Source organism: Rhinatrema bivittatum, chromosome 2 (assembly GCF_901001135.1).
Source record: "Rhinatrema bivittatum chromosome 2, aRhiBiv1.1, whole genome shotgun sequence".
Lineage (NCBI taxonomy): Eukaryota > Metazoa > Chordata > Amphibia > Gymnophiona > Rhinatrematidae > Rhinatrema > Rhinatrema bivittatum.
Window position 1 is genome coordinate 402,800,827 of NC_042616.1, and position 24,134 is coordinate 402,824,960.

General features: G+C 44.7%; 1 protein-coding gene across 1 annotated transcript in view; it reads left to right on the plus strand.

The window, feature by feature from the left end:
- LOC115083302 (vomeronasal type-2 receptor 26-like) overlaps positions 1–24,134 on the plus strand; it is a 174,136-nt gene that overhangs the window by 97,033 nt on the left and 52,969 nt on the right. The window contains exons 3-4 of the mRNA XM_029587106.1: positions 18,022–18,313; positions 22,972–23,730. Of these exons, the coding sequence (XP_029442966.1) occupies positions 18,022–18,313; positions 22,972–23,730 (1,051 nt within the window). The remainder of the gene's footprint in view (positions 1–18,021; positions 18,314–22,971; positions 23,731–24,134) is intronic.

A 24,134-nucleotide genomic window follows, 5' to 3' on the forward strand; every position in this document is an offset into this window, starting at 1 on the left:
AAAACCCAGGCAGGCTCCCATTCACACATACACAAATACACACAAACACATCCCAGGCAGGCTCCTATTTACACAAACACATTCAAACCAGGCTACCATTCATACACACACAATCCAGGCAGGCTCCTATTCACACACAAATACACACACACTCATACGCATATATCCCAGGCAAGCTTCCATTCACACATACATATTCAAAGCAGGCTCCTATTCACACACACTCATCCCAGGCAGGCTCCCATTCACACATATACACAAACACATCTCAGGCAGGCTCCCATTTACACAAACACATTCAAACCAGGCTACCATTCATACTCACACAATCCAGGCAGGCTCCTATTCACACACAAATACACACACACACATACGCATATATCCCAGGCAAGCTTCCATTCACACATACATATTCAAAGCAGGCTCCTATCAACACACACTCATCCCAGGCAGCCTCCCATTCACACATACACACAAACACATCTCAAGCAGTCTCCCATTCACACATACACACAAATACATCTCAGGTAGGATCCAATTCACATACATACCCACACCCTTTCAGGCAGACATCCTTTTACACAAAAACACACACACACACGCACACACACACAGGCAGGCCTCCTTCCCTTTTCTCTCTCTCACACGCATATGCAAACAGGTTGTTCCATGGCTGCCTCTGGCACTTGGTATCTCCTCATTTTTGCCTGCTGGCACCCATGGTCGCTCCTCATTTCGGCTGCCAGTGGGTTGGGTTCTATCAGCAACCCCACAACCTTTCCTGCTGCTGCTGCCGCTTCCCCTCGCCAGATGTGCCATCCAGTGTCTGTGATATGCACACCCTGTCACCGGGTCTGCATATCACAAATCAAAGTGAGTTGTAGGCCTCAGGCTGACCTCCATTACTAATGCTGCTGCTGCTGCTGCTGTTAGTGCCTGAAGCGCATTGCCATTTGAGGCACTTGTGACCCCAGTTGAAGGTTTTATTACCCCATTTGGGGTCCTGACCATTGATTTGGGAAGCCTTGGCTTAAAGTGTTTGCCTCCAATTTCAAGGTCACAGTATCATTCATCATGCAAAAATGATCCAGGAGAATGCAGGATTCAAAACAGACTTCAGAGCAAAACATGTTTGTTAAGTTCAGTTTCTGAAATTTGCTGAAATAATAATAATTATATGAATTCATCCAAATAACAATTTTATCTCCAATACGCCAGAGATATGAAGAAATATATCATCACAGCTGTGCACCTTATTTGCTTCTGCCCTGCAATTATAGTATAGCAAGGTCCAAGGCTACATATAGTAGCAGCTGCCTGAACTACATATCCATATGGATCAACAAACACATCCCTGGTTATATGGGAGCTGGCAAACCACATTTTTTTAAAACAGTCTCCAAATATCTTCTGCTCGCACTACAGTCAACCTGTGCTTCTTGCAAGGCAAAGATATGATAAAATCATAGGCTGAACTGGAACCAGTACAGAAGTCTTGAGAAAGAGGAAATGATTCAGCATCTCATGTTTCTGAGACTGAGTGGGGTCCTGATGATAGTTTCTGCAGTTTTTACTGAAAACAAGAAGCTCAAATCCATCTGTTTTCCAAATGATAAAACATCCAAGGGCTACTTCAGTGGAGGGGACCTGATCTTGGGTGGGATAATTCTGATATCTGATCACGTCAGGTTATCTCCATTATATTATGGAAGGTCCCCTGGTGCCCAGAAATGCATTGTGTAAGTAGATTTCTAACTTTATTTGCATCTCTATGGCAGTATTTTATGAATGCTTTCATTTCTTTAGAACTATGGTTCTCAGCCCAGTCCTCAGGACACTTCTAGTTTGTCTGGTTTTCAGGATATCTACAATGAATATGCATGAGATAAATTTGCATGCACTTCCTCCATTGTATGAAACTCTATCTCATGCATATTCATTGTGGATATCCTGAAAACCAGACTGGCTGGGTGTGTCCCATGGACTGGGTTCAGAACCCCTGCATTAGAAAATATTAGGCTCTTCCCCTGCAATGTTAACTGAGAGCGAGAGACAACAATCTATAAACTGAACAAATGCACTTTCAACAAAAATCTGTGGGGGTTGTATACTAAAGGTTTTCTCTTATTTTGTTTCAATGGTAAAATTGCTGAGGGCCAGTGTTTGCTAAATAAGGCAAATCATTGTTCTGCATTGCACACAGCCATAGGAGAGGATTTCATAGGATTCATGTGAGCAAGAGTACTCTGTCTCTCAGATATGGGAGTTACCCAAAAGCATACGCAGTAGGTGAGGATAGCCTCCAGTACCAGCACGTAAGATCGTCTCTGTTTATTGCTCGGGTTTTGCCTTTCATAGGTACTTTTGTTCCCATGGACCTTGGACCTAATATTCAAAGGCCAACTGCCTTGTGGAGTTTTTCTGTTGTTGTTAGAAAGTACCGATGGACTGTACAACTGCAAAATCTCTGTGCAGAATAAATCAAATTGGTGTGCGTTATATCCTACCCTGCTCTCTCTCCACCCCTATGAATGCCTTCTGTCAATGAGGATAAAAGTGTGCACCTTGTGAAAGAATGAGCTTTCGTTTATATGCATCAAGAAGGACAATTATAGATCAGGGCTATTTGACCAGCTAAGCACTTTCAAAAATCGCACCACAGTGTGTGTGCTGCCATGTTTCGAAACAATTTGACCTCTCCCCTGCTATAGCACTCAGGTGAATGCTGTTCGGAGAAGAAATGTAAAAGAATTCAATGTGAGGATAGATCAGCAGAGGAGAAGACAGTCAGTCCTGGGCTGTGCCACATCTTGAGTTTACAGCTCTCTGTTGCACACCCTTCTTTCAATCATGTTAGAAGACTTATGTGGTCAAACCAAAATTAAGCATTCATAAGAGTGGATGTGGCTTAATAGTTTAGTTCTGAACATTAAAAGACTAAACTTTTATGGATATTGTGGGATAAAACCTTTGCTGACTTGCATGATATACAATTGAATGATCAAGTTCCTTCTCTTTCAAAGAAGGTATGTGATCTGTTATTTATGATGGACACTGACTTCATATTACATCCCCAGTTAAATGCAGTGCTGAAATCCATATTTTATTATCTTTTAAGATGATTTAATTATGTCATTATAAAGGAGGATTCTTCCCTAATTCATGCAGGGAGGATAACTTTAAAACATGCCTGTACGCCCCTGTATACATGTGTAGGGGCATGCGTGCTCATGCTCATGTATTTTATATTGTGCACATAAATTCACATGTATGATGTAAACTCTGCATAAACCGACGCTAGAATATTCGCCATATTGAAAGTACATTATATGTAAGTCTTAAAAAGTGCTACATATCTGTCTAAGTAGTACTTCTAAAGACTTATCCGAATAAGTAAGATAGCTGGATAAGAAACATTTGAAGGCTTAACCAGCTAAGTAGTGCTTTTAAGACTTCTCCGGATAAGCAACATCAAAGCCACTGTGTATTTATTTATTTGATTTATATTCTGCGTTTTGGTACTGCTAGCTGGATAAATCTTAAAAGCGCTATTTAGCCAGCTAAGATAGCCAGATAGGTCTTCAAACACTACTTACCTGGCTAAATTACCTGTCCGGATACATCTAAAAAGTGGCACTTAGCTGACTCTCTGGCCTAGTTGGATAAGTAATGCTTTGTTAGACTTGTCTGGTATCTGACTTAGCCGGCTACGTTACGTTTTAAGACTTGTCTGGCTAAGTTGCAGCTTTATTGTTACTTAGCAGGATAAATCAGAACTTGACCAGATAAGCACCATTTTCAAGACTTTGCTGGATAAATCATATTTTTATCTGTATACGTAGCGCATAACTTCTATCCTCATATGTTTTTATAGATGTAGACATTTTATCTCTCCAATTTACAAACATTATTGCCCCCTGAGTTGGGTTTTACACATTTAAATCAGGATTTTTCATAATGTGAAGGTGGCAAGGAAATTACAAGTTTTATAAATTTGTCTACCAGTTCTTCATCTCATCAATGCACCCCTGGTTCTTCAGTCTACCCACACCACTCACCCATTCCATATTTGGCATTAAAGAATTGTATTCTCCCTTCCACAGATAATTAGCAGGTGTAAATAAACGCAAGTAACAGATGTGCAGCACTTTCCCAGGATCTAAAATAGCAACTTGAACACATAAATGCTGGTCTCTTCCAGGAGCAGCCCTGGACGCCCTTTTTTTTACACGCACACGTTTGCTCAAGCATGCTTACTTACACGTGTATGTTTGGGTTTATTAAATGGGAAAAAGCCACAAGGTGTGGAACGACGAGCAAACACACTAAATATTAATCAATCCAGCAGTTGTGTTGCAAAAAGGTGGAAAAGATCCAAAAATAAGTTTCAAACAATCAATTAAATATCAGAGAAACTTTAATTTCAGGAGGTCAAATATTTATTGAAACATTAGTCCCCCGACACGGAACCGTGTTTCGCTAGGGCTGCATCAGGAGAGACGAGTAACATATAATATAACATCATTGGCAATACACCATTGAAAGGAATCTCTGCAGAAGATAAAACAAAAGAAGGTAAAAATAGTAGAGGACCATAATCAGGATGGGCAAATTAGCAGAGGAGAATTGAATGAATTAAAATATAGAAAGTATACATACACCATTTAATTATATAAACATTACAAAAGCATAGGTGAGCATGTGAATAATGAAGAACTGTGGAAAAGTAGAACTGTGTAACCACGTAAGCAAATTGCCTAAACAATGAAAATGGAAAAAACTGTAATAGTATGGCTCAAATTTCAGGGCAGCAATGATGGGAAACTGGATGAAGGACAATGAGAAAGTAAATTCTACTTACATGTAAGGAGTATACCACTCTGTTGTGCACAGGCAAGAAAGGAAATTTTGAAAGCCACACAGGGAGCATTGTAAGCTAAAGCACTCTGCCTAGAGTAATATTGTTCCTGGAGATAAAATGAGGTAAAGAAAAGTATGTAAGGCAAATATGATGGATAGTGACCAGGGAATAATACCATAGAAACATAGAAACATAGAAATGACGGCAGAAGAAGACCAACCGGTCCATCCAGTCTGCCCAGCAAGCCTTACACTTATTTTTTCTCATACTTAACTGTTTCTCTTGGCTCTTAGTAACCTTATGTTCTAATTCCCTTTTCACCCCCACTATTAATGTAGAGAGCAGTGATGGAGCTGCTTCCAAGTGAAATATTAAGTTTGATTAGTTGGGTAAGCGGCAGCATAGCTCTCTGCCATGAAGCAGAGGGCAATGCTGGAAATGTGTGAAGTATCAGTTTTTCTTTTCCCCTGTCATTGAAGCAGGGAGTCATGCCGGACATGCACCGAAAGTGAAGCATGCCTTGAAAGTCACATTAACTATCATCAAATATTGAAAAGCCTAATAATTGGTAATACCTATAGCCCATGAACCCATCCCTGTTTTTTTCTTTTTTTCTTTTTTTTTTTTTTTAATTGGGAGATGGATGCCCTTCGTCCTTCTACTCTGTGAAGGTGGACACCTACCACTGGTATCCCGCTCCGTTAATGCCTCTGTGGCTACTGCCGCTCCATGCAGTGTTTTACTACCTGCTCTTTATATGCGTCCTCTAGAACTGATGGATCCCATCCCTGTTTTTTTTTTAATTATTTATTTAATTGGGAGATGACAGCCCTCCATCCTTCCGCTCCGTGAAGGTGGACACCTATCACTGGCCACCGGCATCCCGCTCCGTGAATGCCTCTGTGGCTACTGCCGCTCTGTGCAGTATTTTACTACCTGCTCTTTATATGGACACCTACCACTGGCCACTGGCATCCCGCTCCGTGAATGCCTCTGTGGCTACTGCCGCTCCGTGCAGTATTTTACTACCTGCTCTTTATATGTGTCCTCTAGACCTGATGGATCCCATCCCTGTTTTGTTTTCTGTTTTTTTTTATTTAATTGGGAGATGACAGCCCTACATCCTTCCACTCCATGAAGGTGGACACCTACCACTGGCCACTGGCATCCCGCTCCGTGAATGCCTCTGTGGCTACTGCCACTCTGTGCAGTATTTTACTACGTGCTCTTTATATGCGTCCTCTAGACCTGATGGATCGCATCCCTGTTTTGTTTTTTGTTTTTTTTTTATTTAATTGGGAGATGACAGCCCTCCATCCTTCCGCTCCGTGAAGGTGGACACCTACCACTGGCCACTGGCATCCCGCTCCGTGAATGCCTCTGTGGCTACTGCCGCTCCGTGCAGTGTTTTGCTACCTGCTATTTTATACGTGTCCTCTGGACCTGATGGATCCACAATGTTTATCCCATGCCCCTTTGAAGTGCTTCACAGTTTTTTACCAGAAGCAAACAAAGGATAAAACAAAAATGTCTACGTGTGTCCTAGATGCCACAGAGTAGAAAATGCTAGCACCAAGAAGGTCCATGAAACAAATCACCTAGTAGTGAACGCAGGCAATGAACCAACATTTGGCAAAAAAAAGAAACGGGTTATTAAATACCATATACATGAACACATGCTATTTCACACTCGTATGTGCTAATTTTACACACATAAATGTTTGAAAATTCACCTTAAAATTTTTGAACAAATTGGACTACTGAAATTCACTTTATGCTGTCCTGCCAAAAGTCCATTTGCATACTTTCTAAATAATCCAAGATTCTTTAGCCAGATTAACTATTGGTTCTCAATGTGAAGATCACATCTCTGTTTGGTTGTCGGAGCTACACTGGCTCCCAGTATGTTTTTGAATTTGTTTTAAAATAATAATATTGTTTCAAAAACATTACACAATGAGAACTCTTTCTTCCTGAAGGAGACATTTCAGAAAAATATTTTCCACCAGACTTTATGATCCACAGATGTCATTGTTATCAGTTCCCTCTGCAAGAAAGTGATGATTGCAAACGAGCCTGCTCAGTGGTGGGATCCACATTGTAGAATAAGCTCCCACTAGAACTTAAGACAGAAGCTGACAAAAATAATTAAAGACTTACCTGAAGAGAGAGGCCTTTTTTTATGAAAGGTTCTCAAATTATGTTTTATCCTGCATCTGCCTGCATTTTCAATGATCATTGATTTTCTATATGAATGAATGTTGTGTATTGATATAACACGTTATTTATAAAATATTATTGTGTGTGTATTAATTTGTGATCTGCATAGAAAGATTGAAAGCTGAATTAGGAAGAATAAAAGTGTTTTAAATAACTATATCAAAAATCGAAAAGGTATCACCAGTATATTTTTATAATCACTTAACAATATATGCAGAAAACCAAATGTATGTAGGCCCCTTACTTTACAGAGTCTATATTATGTAACAGACACTATTTTTGTATAGGGTCACCTTGCTTTAATTTAAATTTCTCATCAATAGTCCATTTTTTGTTAGGAATTTTTCATTATAATAAAATCTTAGTGTCACATACTCCAGAGAGAGGGGACACAAATACTCATCTAGTCCGTAGTAATTCACCCGACACAGCTGTGTTTCAGACGATACCGTCCTGCTTCAGGGGGTGTCCTTCAAAATTTATTTTTTCTTTTTTGAGAGCGTCGTAGGGAAGCCTTTTCACTCCTTGGAATCGCATCTTCTTAATAATCCATGGCAGCCCCGTTGGACTGCATCTCTTTTTGAAATGGCAACCACCTCCAGTGATCCTTTAATACCCTAAATCCGGAAGTCTATTCCACCAGAAACGCCAGTCTTCTTTCACGTCCGTGTGTGACGTCATTGATATCAATGAATGTAGACGGATCTCTCATGTCAATAATATTAAGCATCACAGAGGTGTCCACTCCATCTACCTTGCGTAGAAACATTAATCGCAGGTTGCAACACACCAAAAATCTCACTCGATTGATGAAGCCGCTACATTAAACGAGAACGCCATTCATGTCAAAACATCTATTACACAAACTCCTCCCCCTGGGCGTGTCAAGGTTGATACTACTGCAATAAATAAATGAATGAAGACTCATACCACGACCATCAATACACCATTCTTCCCAGGTCAATGATGAAATATTCACTCCATATATACAATGCAGAGGGCTCGCTCCCCCTTACCAAATTTCTTTGTTATTCATAACATTCCACTGGAGCGGGACTCCCTTCACGTAAAGAAGACTATTGGTATCACTCCAAGCTCCTGATGCCAGAAAGCAGTAACTTACTTCTAAATCAGCGAATACCAATTCACTCTCTCGTTTAGTCCTGATGGATCTACTGTGTTTAAATAAAAGATCCAATATTGTTCTCGCATGTTTAAACGGGATTGGATATCACCCCCACGCGGATCTAAACGCACCTGTTCCAGAATCAGCCATCTTAAGTCCGTGAACTCATGTTGGTGTCTAATGCAGTGCGGTACTATCGGCGCAGACACTTTCTCAGTTCTTATACAACTTCGATGTTCTATCAATCGAGTTCTTATCTTACGTTTCGTACGGCCGATGTACAGCAGCTTGCACGGACACTGAATCACATAGATCACTCGTTCGGATTCACAATTTGTGGATCCGTGTAGTTTCAAAGTTTTGTCAGAGTTGGGAACAACCCATTGGTTCCCTGTCAGTGCCAGGGCGCACATATCACAATGACCGCACTCTTGTAAGCCATCAGCCGATCCAGATGTGATTGTGGATACAAACGTGGACTTAACCACAATGTCCCTGATGTTCTGTCCCCTGAAAAAGGCAAATCTTGGTTCAATCTGAAAAGTGGGCTGAAGGGTCAAAACATGCCAATGCGTTTTAATTATGTCAACTACCCTACCCACTTGTTTTGAATACTGCAAAGTACACGTAGTCTTTTGGGAAAAAGGGCGTTGTTGATATTGTAAAAGGAGCTCCCGATTGGCATAAAGTGCCCTTTTGTATGCCTTTTTAATAATCGTTTTTGGATATCCTCTTACAGAAAATCTAGTCATTAATTCTGCTGCTTGTGCACGAAATTCCTGAACTGATGAACAGATCCTTCGCAATCTCAGAAATTGGGAAATGGGCAAGCCATTTTTTAATCCCAAGGGGTGGACACTTGAATATTTCAGGTAGTTGACCCGGTCTGTCTTCTTTCTGAACAAAGTGGTGCTGATACCACGTGTGTTCCTTTGTATCAAAATGTCCAGAAACGCAATTGAATTGCGATCAAAATGTGCTGTAAATTTTAAATTGCTGTTAGCCATGTTCAGCCAAGTCAGAAATAATTGTAGGTTCTCTACTGATGATACCCAAATAAAAAATATATCATCAATATACCTTTTATAAATCCACATATATTGATACCATTGTGATTTATAAAGTATTTGGGTCTCAAAGTCACTCATATATAGGTTGGCAATATCGGGAGCAACTGTAGCCCCCATTGCCACCCCCTTGACTTGTAAATACAGGGACTTGTCAAATTTAAAGAAGTTTTTAAACAAGACCAATCGTAACATTTCAAGCAAAAAATTTCAAGCAAAAAATTTTTCAAGCAAAAAATTTTAAGCTGTGTCGGGTGAATTACTACGGACTAGATGAGTATTTGTGTCCCCTCTCTCTGGAGTATGTGACACTAAGATTTTATTATAATGAAAAATTCCTAACAAAAAATGGACTATTGATGAGAAATTTAAATTAAAGCAAGGTGACCCTATACAAAAATAGTGTCTGTTACATAATATAGACTCTGTAAAGTAAGGGGCCTACATACATTTGGTTTTCTGCATATATTGTTAAGTGATTATAAAAATATACTGGTGATACCTTTTCGATTTTTGATATTGTTGGTAGACTATTTGGTACACTGGAGTACAGTGGATGTGGGTTATTTGGTTGTGATTAAATAACTATATAACATAGGGATGAAAAATGCATGACCTTGCTGTCCCATTCCCCAAAAAACACACAAAACCTTCTGGCATTTAAATTGGCCGCAGTTTATTGCAACAACATTAACACGAGCCCTTACAACACAGCAATGTAACGACCCCAAACGTCCCCTACCCCACCCCATAAACCCCTCCCTGTCTCCACCACCTTGTCCCCAGTGGTGAAGTATGAATTCCCCTCCCCCAGCCCCACCTACTCAGCCTCAACCAGCGAGAGTAAGGTTTAACCGAGAACTTTGGCCCCGTAGTTCACCGGTCCTCCCGTGTAGCGGCCCCTCCAGCTACATGGGGATCTCCCCCTATCCCCCCTTTTCTCTGCCCCCATTCCACAAATGTTTTGGGCTCGGGTTTACCGCCACAGACAAGCTGATAAGAACAGCTTGCTTCCCCCAAAAAACTGCGGCCTCTCACCACCTGCAAATAACTTGCTCCAACCCTTCCTGTACAGAGTTATTGAAGAGGTCCATTCCTACTTCAGACAGGTGGATGCCATCACCGCTAAATAGCCCCGGTTCCCCCCCCCCCCCCCAAGACCACGGATGTCTAATATAGAATCCTCCCTCCCATCCCATCCATTTGCCCAACTGCCTGTTCAGTTTTTTGACCCCGCTTTTCCAAATCATCTCATCTATATTTCATAGGCGCACGATTATCTCTGACCATCCCAAAACTATATGTGGCCACCTTATCATTACTTGGGAAAGATCCTTTTTCATGCAGGTAAGAAGCTCCTTGCACGATTTGGCACCTATGTCGTTCCCGCCCAAGTGAATGATTAATATATTGGGCTCGCCCCACATTTGTATTCTCTCGGACAGGAAAGGCAGCAGGTCATCCCAACCTATTCCCCGTTTTCTGAACCAAGAGAGACACCACCCCGTCCAATCAATGTCCAAATGCTCCCCGTATGGATGCTTCAGCGCCCGTCTCTGCGCTTGATGGATGTGTGAATGACCCAAGATCCAGGCACATCCTTGGAAACGCCATACCCCAACTCGCTCTGCAACAGAAATAAAAGAGTTAGCAAATTCAAGTGATACCCCCATTCACCGCTTGCTTCTGAAGCACCATAACGTCCACTGACCTTACCGACTACTGTCACACATAAGACACATAAGATCGAAAGGCATTGGACTTCCACCGCCCCAGCCCTTTTATGCCTTCGACCGACATACCTGCCTCTGCTGCGAAGGTGGCTGCACCGATCCGAAACAAATGGGAACTGTAATCACTCGGATCACCTTCCACCGCGCTGACTGTCAAACTCAGCACTCTAGCGAACTGGTAACCCGTAAGTGGGGTACCGTCCTCGTGCATCAAAAACATGTCTTCCCTATCTGGCCACCTACTAATATATTCATGTACCTGCCTAACTGGACATGCCAACTCACTGACTGCCCTCTCCAGTGTCACGAACTCACCTTTACCGTCCTGATCTGTTTTGGATCTTGGAATGAACAACCTGACCTTAAACTCGAAAATTTGCACGCACTGCCGGGTTATTCCTCCCCTGCTCGCACCATGTCTCAACTTGGCTACCAACTCACTGATTTGCATGGCCCCAAAGAACACCCACATGAAAGCGACTCTGAACAAAACTACTTCAAAGAGAGACCAACAAGCTAGGGGCAATTTTTGGACTAACAACTCCAAATCACCATAATGCAAAGGCCTCCTGTTATCCGCCTTGAATCCTACGTCCCGCTTCCAACCGCCAAGAACTTTTTCACTCTAAAACTGCTCATGGGAGTGACCCTCCCTTTTAATTTCTGGAAGAATGCGAAACCGGCCAACTGTGATGTCACTGAGGTGACTGAATTCCCCTTGTCTTTGGCCTCTAATATAAATTGGATAATATCATGCTCCATGACCTCACGCACGCTTCGCCGTTGCTTTGCAAAAAACCTGACACTGCCACTTGTCCTGCAGTGTACACCTTCCAGGTTGCTGGCGCGACCGATCTTTGAATCAGCGCCCATTCCTCTTCCTCCCCTCGAGTCATGTCATATGCCGAGCCTCCCTCTCCAGGTGACCTCATCTGGGGACGTTCTGCAGGAAATTATGTGAATGAACATTGGTGCAAACCCCCTCCCATCCTTCCCTTACTCCCGTCCTTCTCCTCCCCTTTGTAACCCCAAGCTATACTGCTGCCCTGCGCTATTACAAATCCCCTTCCCTGCGCCTTGGTTAACGTCCATTATGTAATTAATGACCGCTCCCCGTTTTGTTTGTAGTATTATTTATTTTTTTAGTGGCTTTGTATTTATTTTTTTTTCTTTTGCCTTGGTTTAATTTTTTTTTTTTTTGTTTGTTTGCCCTACAGGCGCTTAACCTGGCTCGTTCCTTTAATACCTGATGCCGTACTCACTAGGGTACACTTGGACACTGGGTGTGCCCCACTGTACGAGGAACATGCATGCCTAAATTTACACTCAGGGAATAAGCAAGTAGCCCTGTTGAAACCCAGCACACGTCGGACGCGCTGAGGACACTTCTGGCCTCCTGCCATTTTGCGGGGGGTAACGTACCCCGCATAGCCCCTAACTTCCCGCTGCCTGTGGATTCTGCGCTCGCTATGCTACCTATGCCTCCATGATCCAATTTGCCCGCACCTGCCCCTTTATTTGTCACTTACTGAATACATTGCTAAATACATCGATATTAATACCCCTGCTATCATCCTAGGTGACTTAAATCTCCACTTTGACCACTCCCCGCTTTCACCTGCCTGCGAAGCCACCCAGGCCTCCCTAAACACACTTGGATTCAGACAAATGGTATCGAGCCCCACACACAAAGCAGGACACACTTTTGATGTTATTTTTACGAATTCTCTCATCCAAACTGATTCTCCCCAATGCACCCCTGTTCCCTGGTCAGACCACTACCGGATAGACACATGCTGCACGATTAAATGCAACCCCCCCCCCCCCCACACACACTCCTCACAATAAGAAAACCATAACATTCCGAAAACATTGCAAAACTGAAGATATTATGGACTCTCTATCAGAAGAACTCAATAAGTTAGACCTCACTGATGCCAACTCAGCTTGTTCTTCCTGGTATCAAATCACCAGCAATATTACAAATAAACTGTGCCCATTACGTTCGAAAGAAATCAACACAGAGAAGAAAGATAAAAGACCTTGGTACACTCCCGATCTGAGAATTATGAAAACTGAACTCCGTAAAATGGAAAAGAAATGGTGTAGAAGCCAAGCCCCAGCGCTACTTTTAAAATTCCGCTCGCTTCTCCATGAATACCGTAAAAATACAAAGCCATGAAAGACTATTATGCATCAAGGATTCATCAATACCAATTCAACCCACGTGCTCTCTTCCAATATGTATCTAGTATTATTACGCAGCCAACAAACGTTAACCCAGATAACGAGGACGAAAACAAATGTGAGAAACTAGCTTCTTACTTTCACGACAAAATTGAGAAGCTCGACGCACGCTTTGCTTCCTTCCAACTACCGATCAATTCACCAACTACCAACACACACATCACCACACCCACTCACAGCCCACTCATACACAATCCAAATCAAACTATGCCACACTCAACCACCCTTAAAAACTTTGAAACCACCACTGCACTAGAAATAGAAACTACTGTCAAAAAGATTAAACCAGCAATGCACCCCCTTGATATCATGCCTACTAAAACACTCCTATCTTTTCCTGCAAGGATAGCCAAACCCATTTCCAAGATTCTCAACAAATCTATCACTTCCAGTCTGGTACCCACACAACTTAAGCATGCCATAATAAAACCCACCCTCAAAAAATTGGATTTGGACCCTACTGAACCATCGAACTATCGCCCAGTCTCGAACCTTCCTTTCCTGTCCAAAATAATGGAGAAAATTATAAACAAGCAACTTTCAGATTTTCTAAATGAACATCAACTACTTCTACCATCCCAGTATGGATTCCGCAAGAACCATAGTACCGAAACCCTGCTCGTATCACTCTCAGAATTCATACTAAAAACTCTAGACGCTGGACACTCTTACATTCTTGCTCTACTCGACATATCATCTGCATTCGACACGGTCAACCACAATACCCTCATCACCCGCCTATCTCAAATTAGCATCACTGGCTCTGCCCTATGCTGGCTCCAATCCTATCTCAACAATAGAAAATACAGTGTAAAAATTGGCCGCCATGAATCCAAACCCAGAAAACTGCTACAAGGAGTTCCTCAAGGATCCTCTCTCTCTTCTACTCTTTTCAATATCTACCTTATCCCTCTATGTCGACTCTTAATAAAACTGGGATTCCCACACTTCACATGCGCAGATGATGTCCAGATCCTCATCCCCATTAATGACTCTCTACCCAACGCTCTGAAAATCTGGGATACCTCACTTGCAGAAATAAAGAATCTCCTCACGGAAAACATTTTAGCAGTAAATACCAGCAAAACAGAGCTACTCATCATCACACCACAAAACAATATCTCTCTCAACCCTACCCTTCATTCACAAGCTGGCCATCTCTCTCTACAGCAGGTCCGCAGCCTCGGCATCATCATAGACAACCATTTCTCATTAAAAAAATTCATCGCAGCCACCGTCAAAAATGGCTTCTTTAAACTCCATACTCTAAAAAGAATTAGATCTCTCCTGCACCCGCATGACTTCCGGACAGTTCTACAAGCTACAATATTGTCAAAACTGGACTACTGCAATTCTATCCTACTAGGACTGCCAAAAAACTCGCTACAACCGTTACAAATGCTACAAAACGCAGCTGCCCACATACTCACCAACGCTCACCGCCAAGAACACATTACCCCCATACTCGAACACCTTCACTGGCTACCAGTAGCATCAAGGATTACATACAAAGTCCTTACCCTCATACACAAATCCATCTACAACCAAGATATGCAATGGTTCTCTGACCAATTCACTTTCCACAAATCAAATAGACCAACAAGAACAATGCACCAAGCCAAACTCCATACTCCCTCTCTCAAATACATCAAGTATGTTTCAACAAGAGAACGATCAATTACCATAGCAGGAACCAACATTTGGAACAAAATGCCCACAGGCCTGCGCCAGGAACCCTGCCATTAGAAATTTAAACAAAAACTTAAAAACTTGGCTTTTCAGACAAGCCTATGCATAATGGTCACCTCCTCTTCAGATCTGCGGTCCCACCTTCTCCTCTCCTTCACACCCTTTACCTCAACGGTTATTTCATATTGGTAAAAATCAATTGAATATATAATTGTATTCTCATACAATATCTTACCCCATTCCAAATAGATCTCAATCTATTACTCCTCTTACTGCATTCGTTTTGAAAGTACATATTTATACACAGTTTCTGCTAGGAGAAGAACCCCCTCTGATAGGCTAGACTCAATTGTATTATATGTTTGTGCTATTGCGATTGTATTATATGCTTGTGCTATTGCACTTTTCATTGACTTCATTTGATATCTGCTTGTTCTATTCTCAATTGATTGTAAAGCTTGTTGCTGAATTATGGTTCATTGTAAACCAAGGTTATGTTAGTAACGTGTCGCGGTATATAAAAAAATCTCTAAATAAATAAATACATAAATAAATAAATAAGTAAATTTGTGTCAACCACAAGTTTATGTCTTGTGTACCCCATGACATAAACCGATTCCCTGCCATTTTTCCCTAAATCGCTCGTCATAGTTGAGCCAAGCCCAACCTTCATAATCCTTATAAGCACCCAGGATACTATCATCGTAAGCTAATAAAGCCCCGTACTGGTCTGGCTGGTAATGGCTTACCACGCTTGCTAACTGGAGAAAACTTCGAACCCAGTTAATTATGTTCTTAGCTATGTTAGGTTCAGTGTAATCCACACCCTTCTTCTTCTTGTTCTTTCTGTGCACCTTCTTGTCACCCTGCCTGCCTGCTAATAATCGAAAAATGTTAACGTATCTCCTTTTCCTTATCCTGTGCCTTACGTGCTTTGGCACTCCCTCCCACAATTCAGTCAAGGATGCTAAAGCCGGGTGACCCATATCCTGGCTGGGGCCTGCTCCTGTAGCGCGATCGAATTTTCCAGCCACAGAACTATCCGAGCAGAACGTAGTGGGCGAATCTGAACTATCAGTAGTGCTATCCTTGTGGCTTCTCCTTCTCTTACTGCCCTTTGCCATCATGTTAGCACTATTCCCTGCCCTTTCGTTACCTTCACCCGCTCTTTGCAGTGATCCAGACGTAGGTTCTCTCACTACACGCTCTTGTGACTCTCCCCTCTGTGCCCACCTAGCGCTGAGGCCCCCTGCCTCCTGGCTCCTCCATCCTTCTCAGCACGAAGTTGCCGGCGCCTCCTCTTCATCATAACCTGAAAGCACAGAAAACCCAGCAGCAGTATCTTGCCCCGGCACAACCATCTCCACTGCATATGCACCCTCCTTGCGAGGCATCCTCCCTGAGACCGGAGCTGGCTGGCTTTGGGGGTAGTCACCCTGGTGGGAAACCATCTGGTGAGACCAATACCTGTTCCCCGAATTGGATCCCGTAGCTGTCCCCATGAATTCCCCTGACTTTTGCCTGACAGCCCTTGCCCCTACATCGCCCCCCATCCCCCCATATTTCCTGCCTCGGCCACCATACCCGAAGCATTGGCCTGCCCTAATTCCCCTGCTACGCATGACCACCTCCTTCATGGAAGCATACGATAAACCACATTTACCGCATGCTGTCCTCTTTTCCCGATTGGTCTGGGAAACGCTGCCATTGTGCCATCGCTCTGCGCTCTCCCCCGCGGCGACCTCGAGTGGCTCAATCTCCCTTGTTTTCATCACTGGCTCCCAAACCACGACCTCCTCTCCGCATGCTCAAAGACTTGGCCCTTGGCGCCATGTGTCCGCGTGCCGGTTTGCGAGTCTTCGTTCCGGCCACCATTTTGTTCGTTGGCACTTCGCCGCCCTCCTCCGCTTCACGCGCCGAAAGGCTTGCATTAGCACGGGCCTCCTCTGACCCCGACTCGCTCACGACCTGCACTTCCTCTCCTGCCTCGGGAGGAGGGCTGTTCGTGTCTCCCTCCCACGCCGTAACCCTCCAGTCACAACGACCTGGATCGCTGGGAGTAGGTGCTCTGTTCACCCGTCCTAGCTCCTGCCTGCTCTCCCTCAGCGCCTCAAGTTCTTCATGAGAGTTGGCCTCAGGGCCGTTTTCTCCCGAGCTAACATCTGCACGAGCTGGAGAACAAATCCTGTGTGCAGGCGCGCCCCCGCTGCCTGAGGGGGACTTCAGGACCATCGACACAGGCTGGGATCTACTCCCTTTTCTGGCAGGGATAGGCACTGCCCCCGCCCCAACCCCTTTATCTTTACCTTTGGGCATGGCCGGATAAGCGTTGCTTACTTTGATATGCCGTAACTTGCGGCAACAAGTCTGGCCTCCTGTTCAGCTAACTGCCCCTATTGCCTATTGGTCGGCAATTCTCGCCTCACTTAACCCAACCCCTCTCTCCCCCTCACCCTACTGTTCTAGCTGCTAAACTGTCCTGCATATTCCCCCATGATATCATCGCAGCACCATACAAGCTGTTGCTGCTATATTTTTATACAGTTCTGACCTCAGTCTCTAAAAGCAGTCTGGTGTCAGATATCATGCAGAAAACATTAGGGTTGTATGTTGATTATTTGATTTGCTATGCTTAACATATTGAACACTTTGGATTAGCGGGCTATCAAAATAATACAGATTGGATTGGATTGGAATGTGAGCTGAGGAAGAAGGATTGGTTTTAGGTCCTTCATTGGGACAAGCAAGGGAGGAGAGCCTACAGATCAGGATTGAGTCCATATGTATTTGAAGGTTCTAGCAAAAGTGATGCAGGTTGGGATTGGGATGTATCAGCAGATATGGGGATGGGGGAGGGGTCTCAAAACTTAAAAGCACAACATGCTGCAGTAGTAAGTAGAGGAATATTGGCAGACTTTGGTGATAGGGTTCTGTAGTAGAATAGAAGAAAGTGCTACATCTCAGGGTTATGGTGAATTTGCAGAGATTTCCCTAGTTTATGTTTTCTCTGAATTTGAATATATAAATCAATCATGATGTTTTCTAATATCTGTTAAACATATGTTTACTTGTTCACAGACAGAATCTACATAACTATTGGAATCCGTTGGCCTTTTATTTTGCCATTCAAGAGATCAACCAAAATTCGGAGATATTACCAAACATCACTCTGGGTTTCCATATTGCTGACCCTTGCACTACTGCAGGTTTCTCACTATGTGCTACTCTAATGATCTTATCAGGGGATATGGACTCTATTCCTGGCTTTAGCTGTCACCATCAAGGACAGGTGGCTGGTTTCATTGGAAGCCTCTCTTCAGTGACATCACATGCAATTGCAACACTTACAGGGATCTATAGGTATCCACAGGTATAGAAAGAACTTGTCTCCCTATATGATCTCTAGCATTTGCTGAAACCTTGACTGATTTGTCCTGTTCTTGTTTTGTTAGCCTTCATTAATGCTGGTGATTTCTAGGTATGAGAACTTACTAACAGCTCGATCCAGTATCGTCCGCTCGAGGATTGCCCGTCTGTAACGTGCTCGTAGCGCACAATTCGGGCGCGCAAGGCAGTTCAGCGATACAGTCTCCAGTTTCACGCGTCCGTATCGCTTCTGAAAACAGACGCATAACCCTTTCCGCACCCGGCATGTAAATGAACGAAAAAGCTGTATAATGAAGGAATTATCTATTCCCCTGCGATACTGTAACGGGTGCTGATATTATCTCCTCCCTAACCCGCTGTTCTGCCGCGGCCTTAACCTGCTAGTTTACCGCCTCCCCCTAGTAGGAGTTAGTGTAGTGTAGTGTAGGGTAAAAACATTGCTTACCGGCCCTGGTCCCGTCCGGTCTCCTGCCGCCCCGTCCGGACCGGACGGGGCGGCAGGAGACCGGACGGGACCAGGGCAAAAAAAAACAAACGAAAAAGTAGCAAGGCTCGGGCCTGCTATGGTAAGTGTAAAAAGTGTAAAAAACAAAAAACCTGTGTGTTATATAAAAAAATAAAACAATTTTAAATACCTGTCGGAGGGCCGTGGGTCCAGGCGGCCGGTGGGCAGCCATCAGCGGCATCCGGTAGTCCCTTCTCCCTTCCTCCCTCCCTCCCCTGCCTGGATGAGCGCCAAAATCGCACGGGCGGGTCGGCAGCGGGGGGGGGGGGGGGCGGCAGCAGGATCCTGGAGCGGCGGGTAGGCAGCAGCGGGGTCCGGGGGGGCAGGGGCAGCGGCAGCGGGGGGGGCGGCAGCGGGGGGGCGGCAGCAGGATCTGGGAGCGGCGGGTAGGCAGCAGCGGGGTCCGGGGGTGGCAGCGAGATCCGGGGAGCCAGCAGCGGCAGCATGATCGATCGCGCAGGCAGGTAGGTGGCAAAGTAAAGATGGCCGCCTGCACGGGAAAATCGTGCAATTGGCCGCTGAAGACGTGACGTCACGACGTTTGGCGTCACGGGGTGTGACGTCACGTCTTCAGCGGCCAATTGCACGATTTTCCCGTGCAGGCGGCCATCTTTACTTTGCCACCTACCTGCCTGCGCGATCGATCATGCTGCCGCTGCTGGCTCCTCGGATCTCGCTGCCACCCCCGGACCCTGCTGCTGCCTACCCTACCCAATTGCATGACTGTATCGCTGAACGCTGAACAGGCGCGCATTCATTCATTCACTGCCGGTGGGGGCTGCCGGAGAGGCAACCCCCACCGGCAGTGAATGAATTCATTCATCCAGGCGGAGGAGCCGGCTGCTTTCGCCACCGGCTCCTCCGCCTGGATGAATGAATGCGCGCCTGTGCGACCCCTGGTTTCGGCGCTCAAGGCGTGACTGCCTTGAGCGCCGAAACGCAGGGGTCGCACAGGCGCGCATTCATTCATCCAGGCGGAGGAGCCGGTGGCGAAAGCAGCCGGCTCCTCCGCCTGGATGAATGAATTCATTCACTGCCGGTGGGGGTTGCCTCTCCGGCAGCCCCCACCGGCAGTGAATGAATGAATGCGCGCCTGTGCGGACCCGGCCTAGATTTAACACGCGACCACCCGCCGCCCGCCGGCCGTCTCGAACTAACGCGTGTCCCCCCGCCGCCGCTGCCGCCGCGCCCACCCGCCCGCGGCCTAGATTTAACACGCGACCACCGGCCCCCCGGATCCCGCCGGCCGCCTGGACCCACGCGGCCCTCCGACAGGTATTTACAAATTTTGATTTTTACACTTCCTGGTACCTGTCATTTCAAATGTCATTTGAAATGACAGGTACCAGCGCACCCAGGTTACTGTATAGGCGCTGTATTAAGCGCCTATACAGTAAAATGGGTTACGCGGCCATAACCCTTCCCTACCGCTTTAAAGCCGCGGCATGCATTTGCATGCGATTAGAGGAGAGTATCGGGGAGTTAGTGAAGAGAACTGTGCGTGCGGGGAGGAAGGGTGCGCCTGACACTACCGCACTGTTTTTACCGCGGCCTTACTGGATCGAGCCGTAAATTTGTATATTTGTTGCAATAATTTACCACCTAGATTTAGGTCATTATTAATCCTAGTACAGCCTTTACAGGAAATTCATTTTGGTGAACACCAAAGAAAAGCATGCCTAGGATAGTACAAGATACATCAGCAGAATCGAGGTTTTACCTGGCTGGATTAGTCCACATGAACACAGCAGGACTGGACATTGCCAGCCAACACAGATATCTAAGGACTTGAAGAGGTCAATATCAAAGCAATTTAGATGGATAACCATTAGGGATGTGAATCGTTTTTTGACGATTTAAAATATCGTCCGATATATTTTAAATCATCAAAAATCGTTAGGGCCATGATACAATACCAATTCCCCCGATTTATCGTCAAAAAATCGTAAATCGGGGGAAGGGGGAGGGCAGGAAAACCGGCACACTAAAACCCCCTAAAACCCACCCCGACCCTTTAAATTAAATCCCCCACCCTCCCGAACCCCCCCCAAATGCCTTAAATTACCTGGGGGTCCAGCAGCGGTCCGGAACGGCCTCCTGCAATTGAATCGTGTTGTCTTCAGCCGGCGCAATTCTGCGCCGCCATTTTGCAAAATGGCGGCGCAAAATGGCGGCGGCCATAGACCAACACGATTCGACTGCAGGAGGTCGTTCCGGACCCCCACTGGACTTTTGGCAAGTCTTGTGGGGGTCAGGAGGCCCCCCCAAGCTGGCCAAAAGTCCCTGGGGGTCCAGCGGGGGTCCGGGAGCGATTTCCTGCCGCGAATCGTTTTCCGTACGGAAAATGGCGCCGGCAGGAGATCGACTGCAGGAGGTCGTTCAGCCGGGGTCCGGAACCCCCGCTGAATGACCTCCTGCAGTCGATCTCCTGCCGGCGCCATTTTCCGTACGGAAAACGATTCGCGGCAGGAAATCGCTCCCGGACCCCCGCTGGACCCCCAGGGACTTTTGGCCAGCTTGGGGGGGCCTCCTGACCCCCACAAGACGTGCCAAAAGTCCAGCTGGGGTCCGGAACGACCTCCTGCAGTCGAATCGTGTTGCTCTATGGCCGCCGCCATTTTGCGCCACCATTTTGCAAAATGGCGGCGCAGAATGGCGCCGGCTGAAGACAACACGATTCAATTGCAGGAGACCGTTCCGGACCGCTGCTGGACCCCCAGGTAATTTAAGGCATTTGGGTGAGGGATTTAATTTAAAGGGTCGGGGGTGGGTTTTAGGGTTTTTTAGTGTGCCGGTTTTCCTGCCCTCCCCTTCCCCCAATTTAGCTATGGACCGCCGCTGGACCCCCAGGTAATTTAAGGCATTTGGGGGGGTTCGGGAGGGTGGGGGATTTAATTTAAAGGGTCGGGGTGGGTTTTAGGGTGTTTTAGTGTGCCGGTTTTCCTGCCCTCCCCCTTCCCCCGATTTAGCTACGGACCGCGACTGGACCCCCAGGTAATTTAAGGCATTTGGGGGGGGGGTTCGGGAGTGTGGGGGATTTAATTTAAAGGGTCGGGGGTGGGTTTTAGGGGGTTTTAGTGTGCCGGTTCACGATTTTAACGATTTTCACGATACTCTAAACACCCAAACGGCGACGATATGATTCCCTCCCCCTCCCAGCCGAAATCGATCGTTAAGACGATCGAGGACACGATTCACATCTCTAATAACCATATAAATGACAATTTTTTAAATATTTTGCCATTTATCCAACTAAATTATAGTCGGATATGTCATTATCTGGATATAAATTGGCTGCATAAAAGAGAGGCATTCTGGGGATGAGTTAAGTTATCCAGCTCACTTAGTCAATTTTCAAATCTTTTCGGCTAAGGCTAGATTGCTGTATTAATTCTGCTTCCTCCCCCCATTCCACCCCCAGATACTAAAAACCAACCCCTGTCAGAAGTGAGGTCTCAACTCAGCAGCTGTTGATGATTCAGGACTTGTCTATCTGAAGCAAAACTGGAAGTATAAACTAATAGCCCTAAGTTTGTTATAGGAAAAAATCTATTCTTTTAACTCAACCAGTTATTATAAGACTATTAGCATATCTCTGGCTCAAAGAAAATAAAAGCAATAAAAATATAAACAATGATTGTTTTGTTTCTTGCTCATAAAATATCTCTGAAATGTACTGGCACAATAGGGTTAACTACTGTCTCCTTTACTTCAGGGCAGGCTTATGCAGTCCTTGTTTAACCCCACTGCATATAGGGACTTATAACTCCAGGATTGTCTGAGAAATCAGTAGGGTGTTTGCCACAATACAAGGCATGGATATCTTTATATTGAACTTTCTTTGTATATTCGTGGTAGGCTTTGGGGACTCTGCTTCCATATGGAACAATCATTTTAATTTCATGGTTTTACCAATTTTGTCTTCTAAGTTCTCTAACAAAAAGAAGCTCTTATTTTCCCCAGCTGAGCTCTTGTACTTAGGTGTGTGACCAGATTTAATAGTATGTCTGTTGGTTTGAACCTCAAAATAGTGTGCAGCACACAAACTGGTTCAGACTATGGCTAAAGTAAGAAAACAGAAGAGCTCCTGTGTTTTATGCTGCTTTATTTATTTTATATTTTTCTTTTAATCACAGATCAGTTATGGATCTATGGACCAGCTCTTCAATGACCGGGTTGAGTTCCCGTCCTTTTATCGCACTGTTCCTAATGATTATTCTCAGTTCCAGGGTCTGATTCAGCTCCTGAACCACTTCAGATGGAATTGGGTGGGGATTCTCACATCAGAAGATCGGAGTGATCAGAGGGGCAGTGAGGACCTGAAGAGGGAGATTATCAGGAGTGGAAACTGTGTGGCTTTTCTGGAAATGTTACCTGTGGTCACACACGTCACCGATACAGTTGAGCAGTTCAGAAGACGTAACCAGATTGCTGACATAGTCTATAAGTCACTAGCCAATGTGGTTATCATGTACAGTACTCGGAATAGTCTGGCATTATTAATCTGCTTAATATGGAGGCAAATGAATGCTGGCAAAGTGTGGCTCATCTCTGCTGCCATCTCTTCCCCAAGCACACTTTCATCTTGTACCACACTGAACGGCTCTGTAGCATTTGCCAGTCATAGAGGAGAAATTCCAGGTTTCCAGGATTTTCTCTATAATCTCCACCCATCCACATTCCCAGATCCCTCCTTTCTGCAGTATCTGTGGAGGGATGCATTCCAGTGTGAGCTCCTGTACGGGACTGAACATTCAGATTTACCCAAATGTACAGGTCAGGAGACGCTGTCTAACCTTTCACGCTGGCAGTTTCATTTGAATAATTTTCAGTTCACTTACAGTCTTTATGCCTCAGTCTATGCACTGGCTCATGCTTTGCACAGCATGTACAGAGCCAAATTTCAACTTAGGGGGGATCTAAAACTGGAATTTCCACCATGGCAGGTAAACCCTCCTGATTGATTCTTTTCTAATAACTATAATGCATTTTGTATTTATTGTAATATATATTTTGTGTAACATAGCTACTTGAGGGAGGGACAAATTGTTAAACAATACAGAGTACAATAAATCCCTAATCAGAACCAGGACTATATGCATGGTCTGCCATAAATGACCCTTGCTTTCCACTAAGAGTGCTCAGCAGATGTTGGTAATGGGACTTCTTTTTTTTTGTTTTAATTCTTTATTTATAATTATTCAAATAATACAAATTTGTTAAATGTTTGCACTCAGAAATACATGGATTGGTAATTAGAAAAAACTCATTTCCAGCAAAATACCATTTTACAACTTAA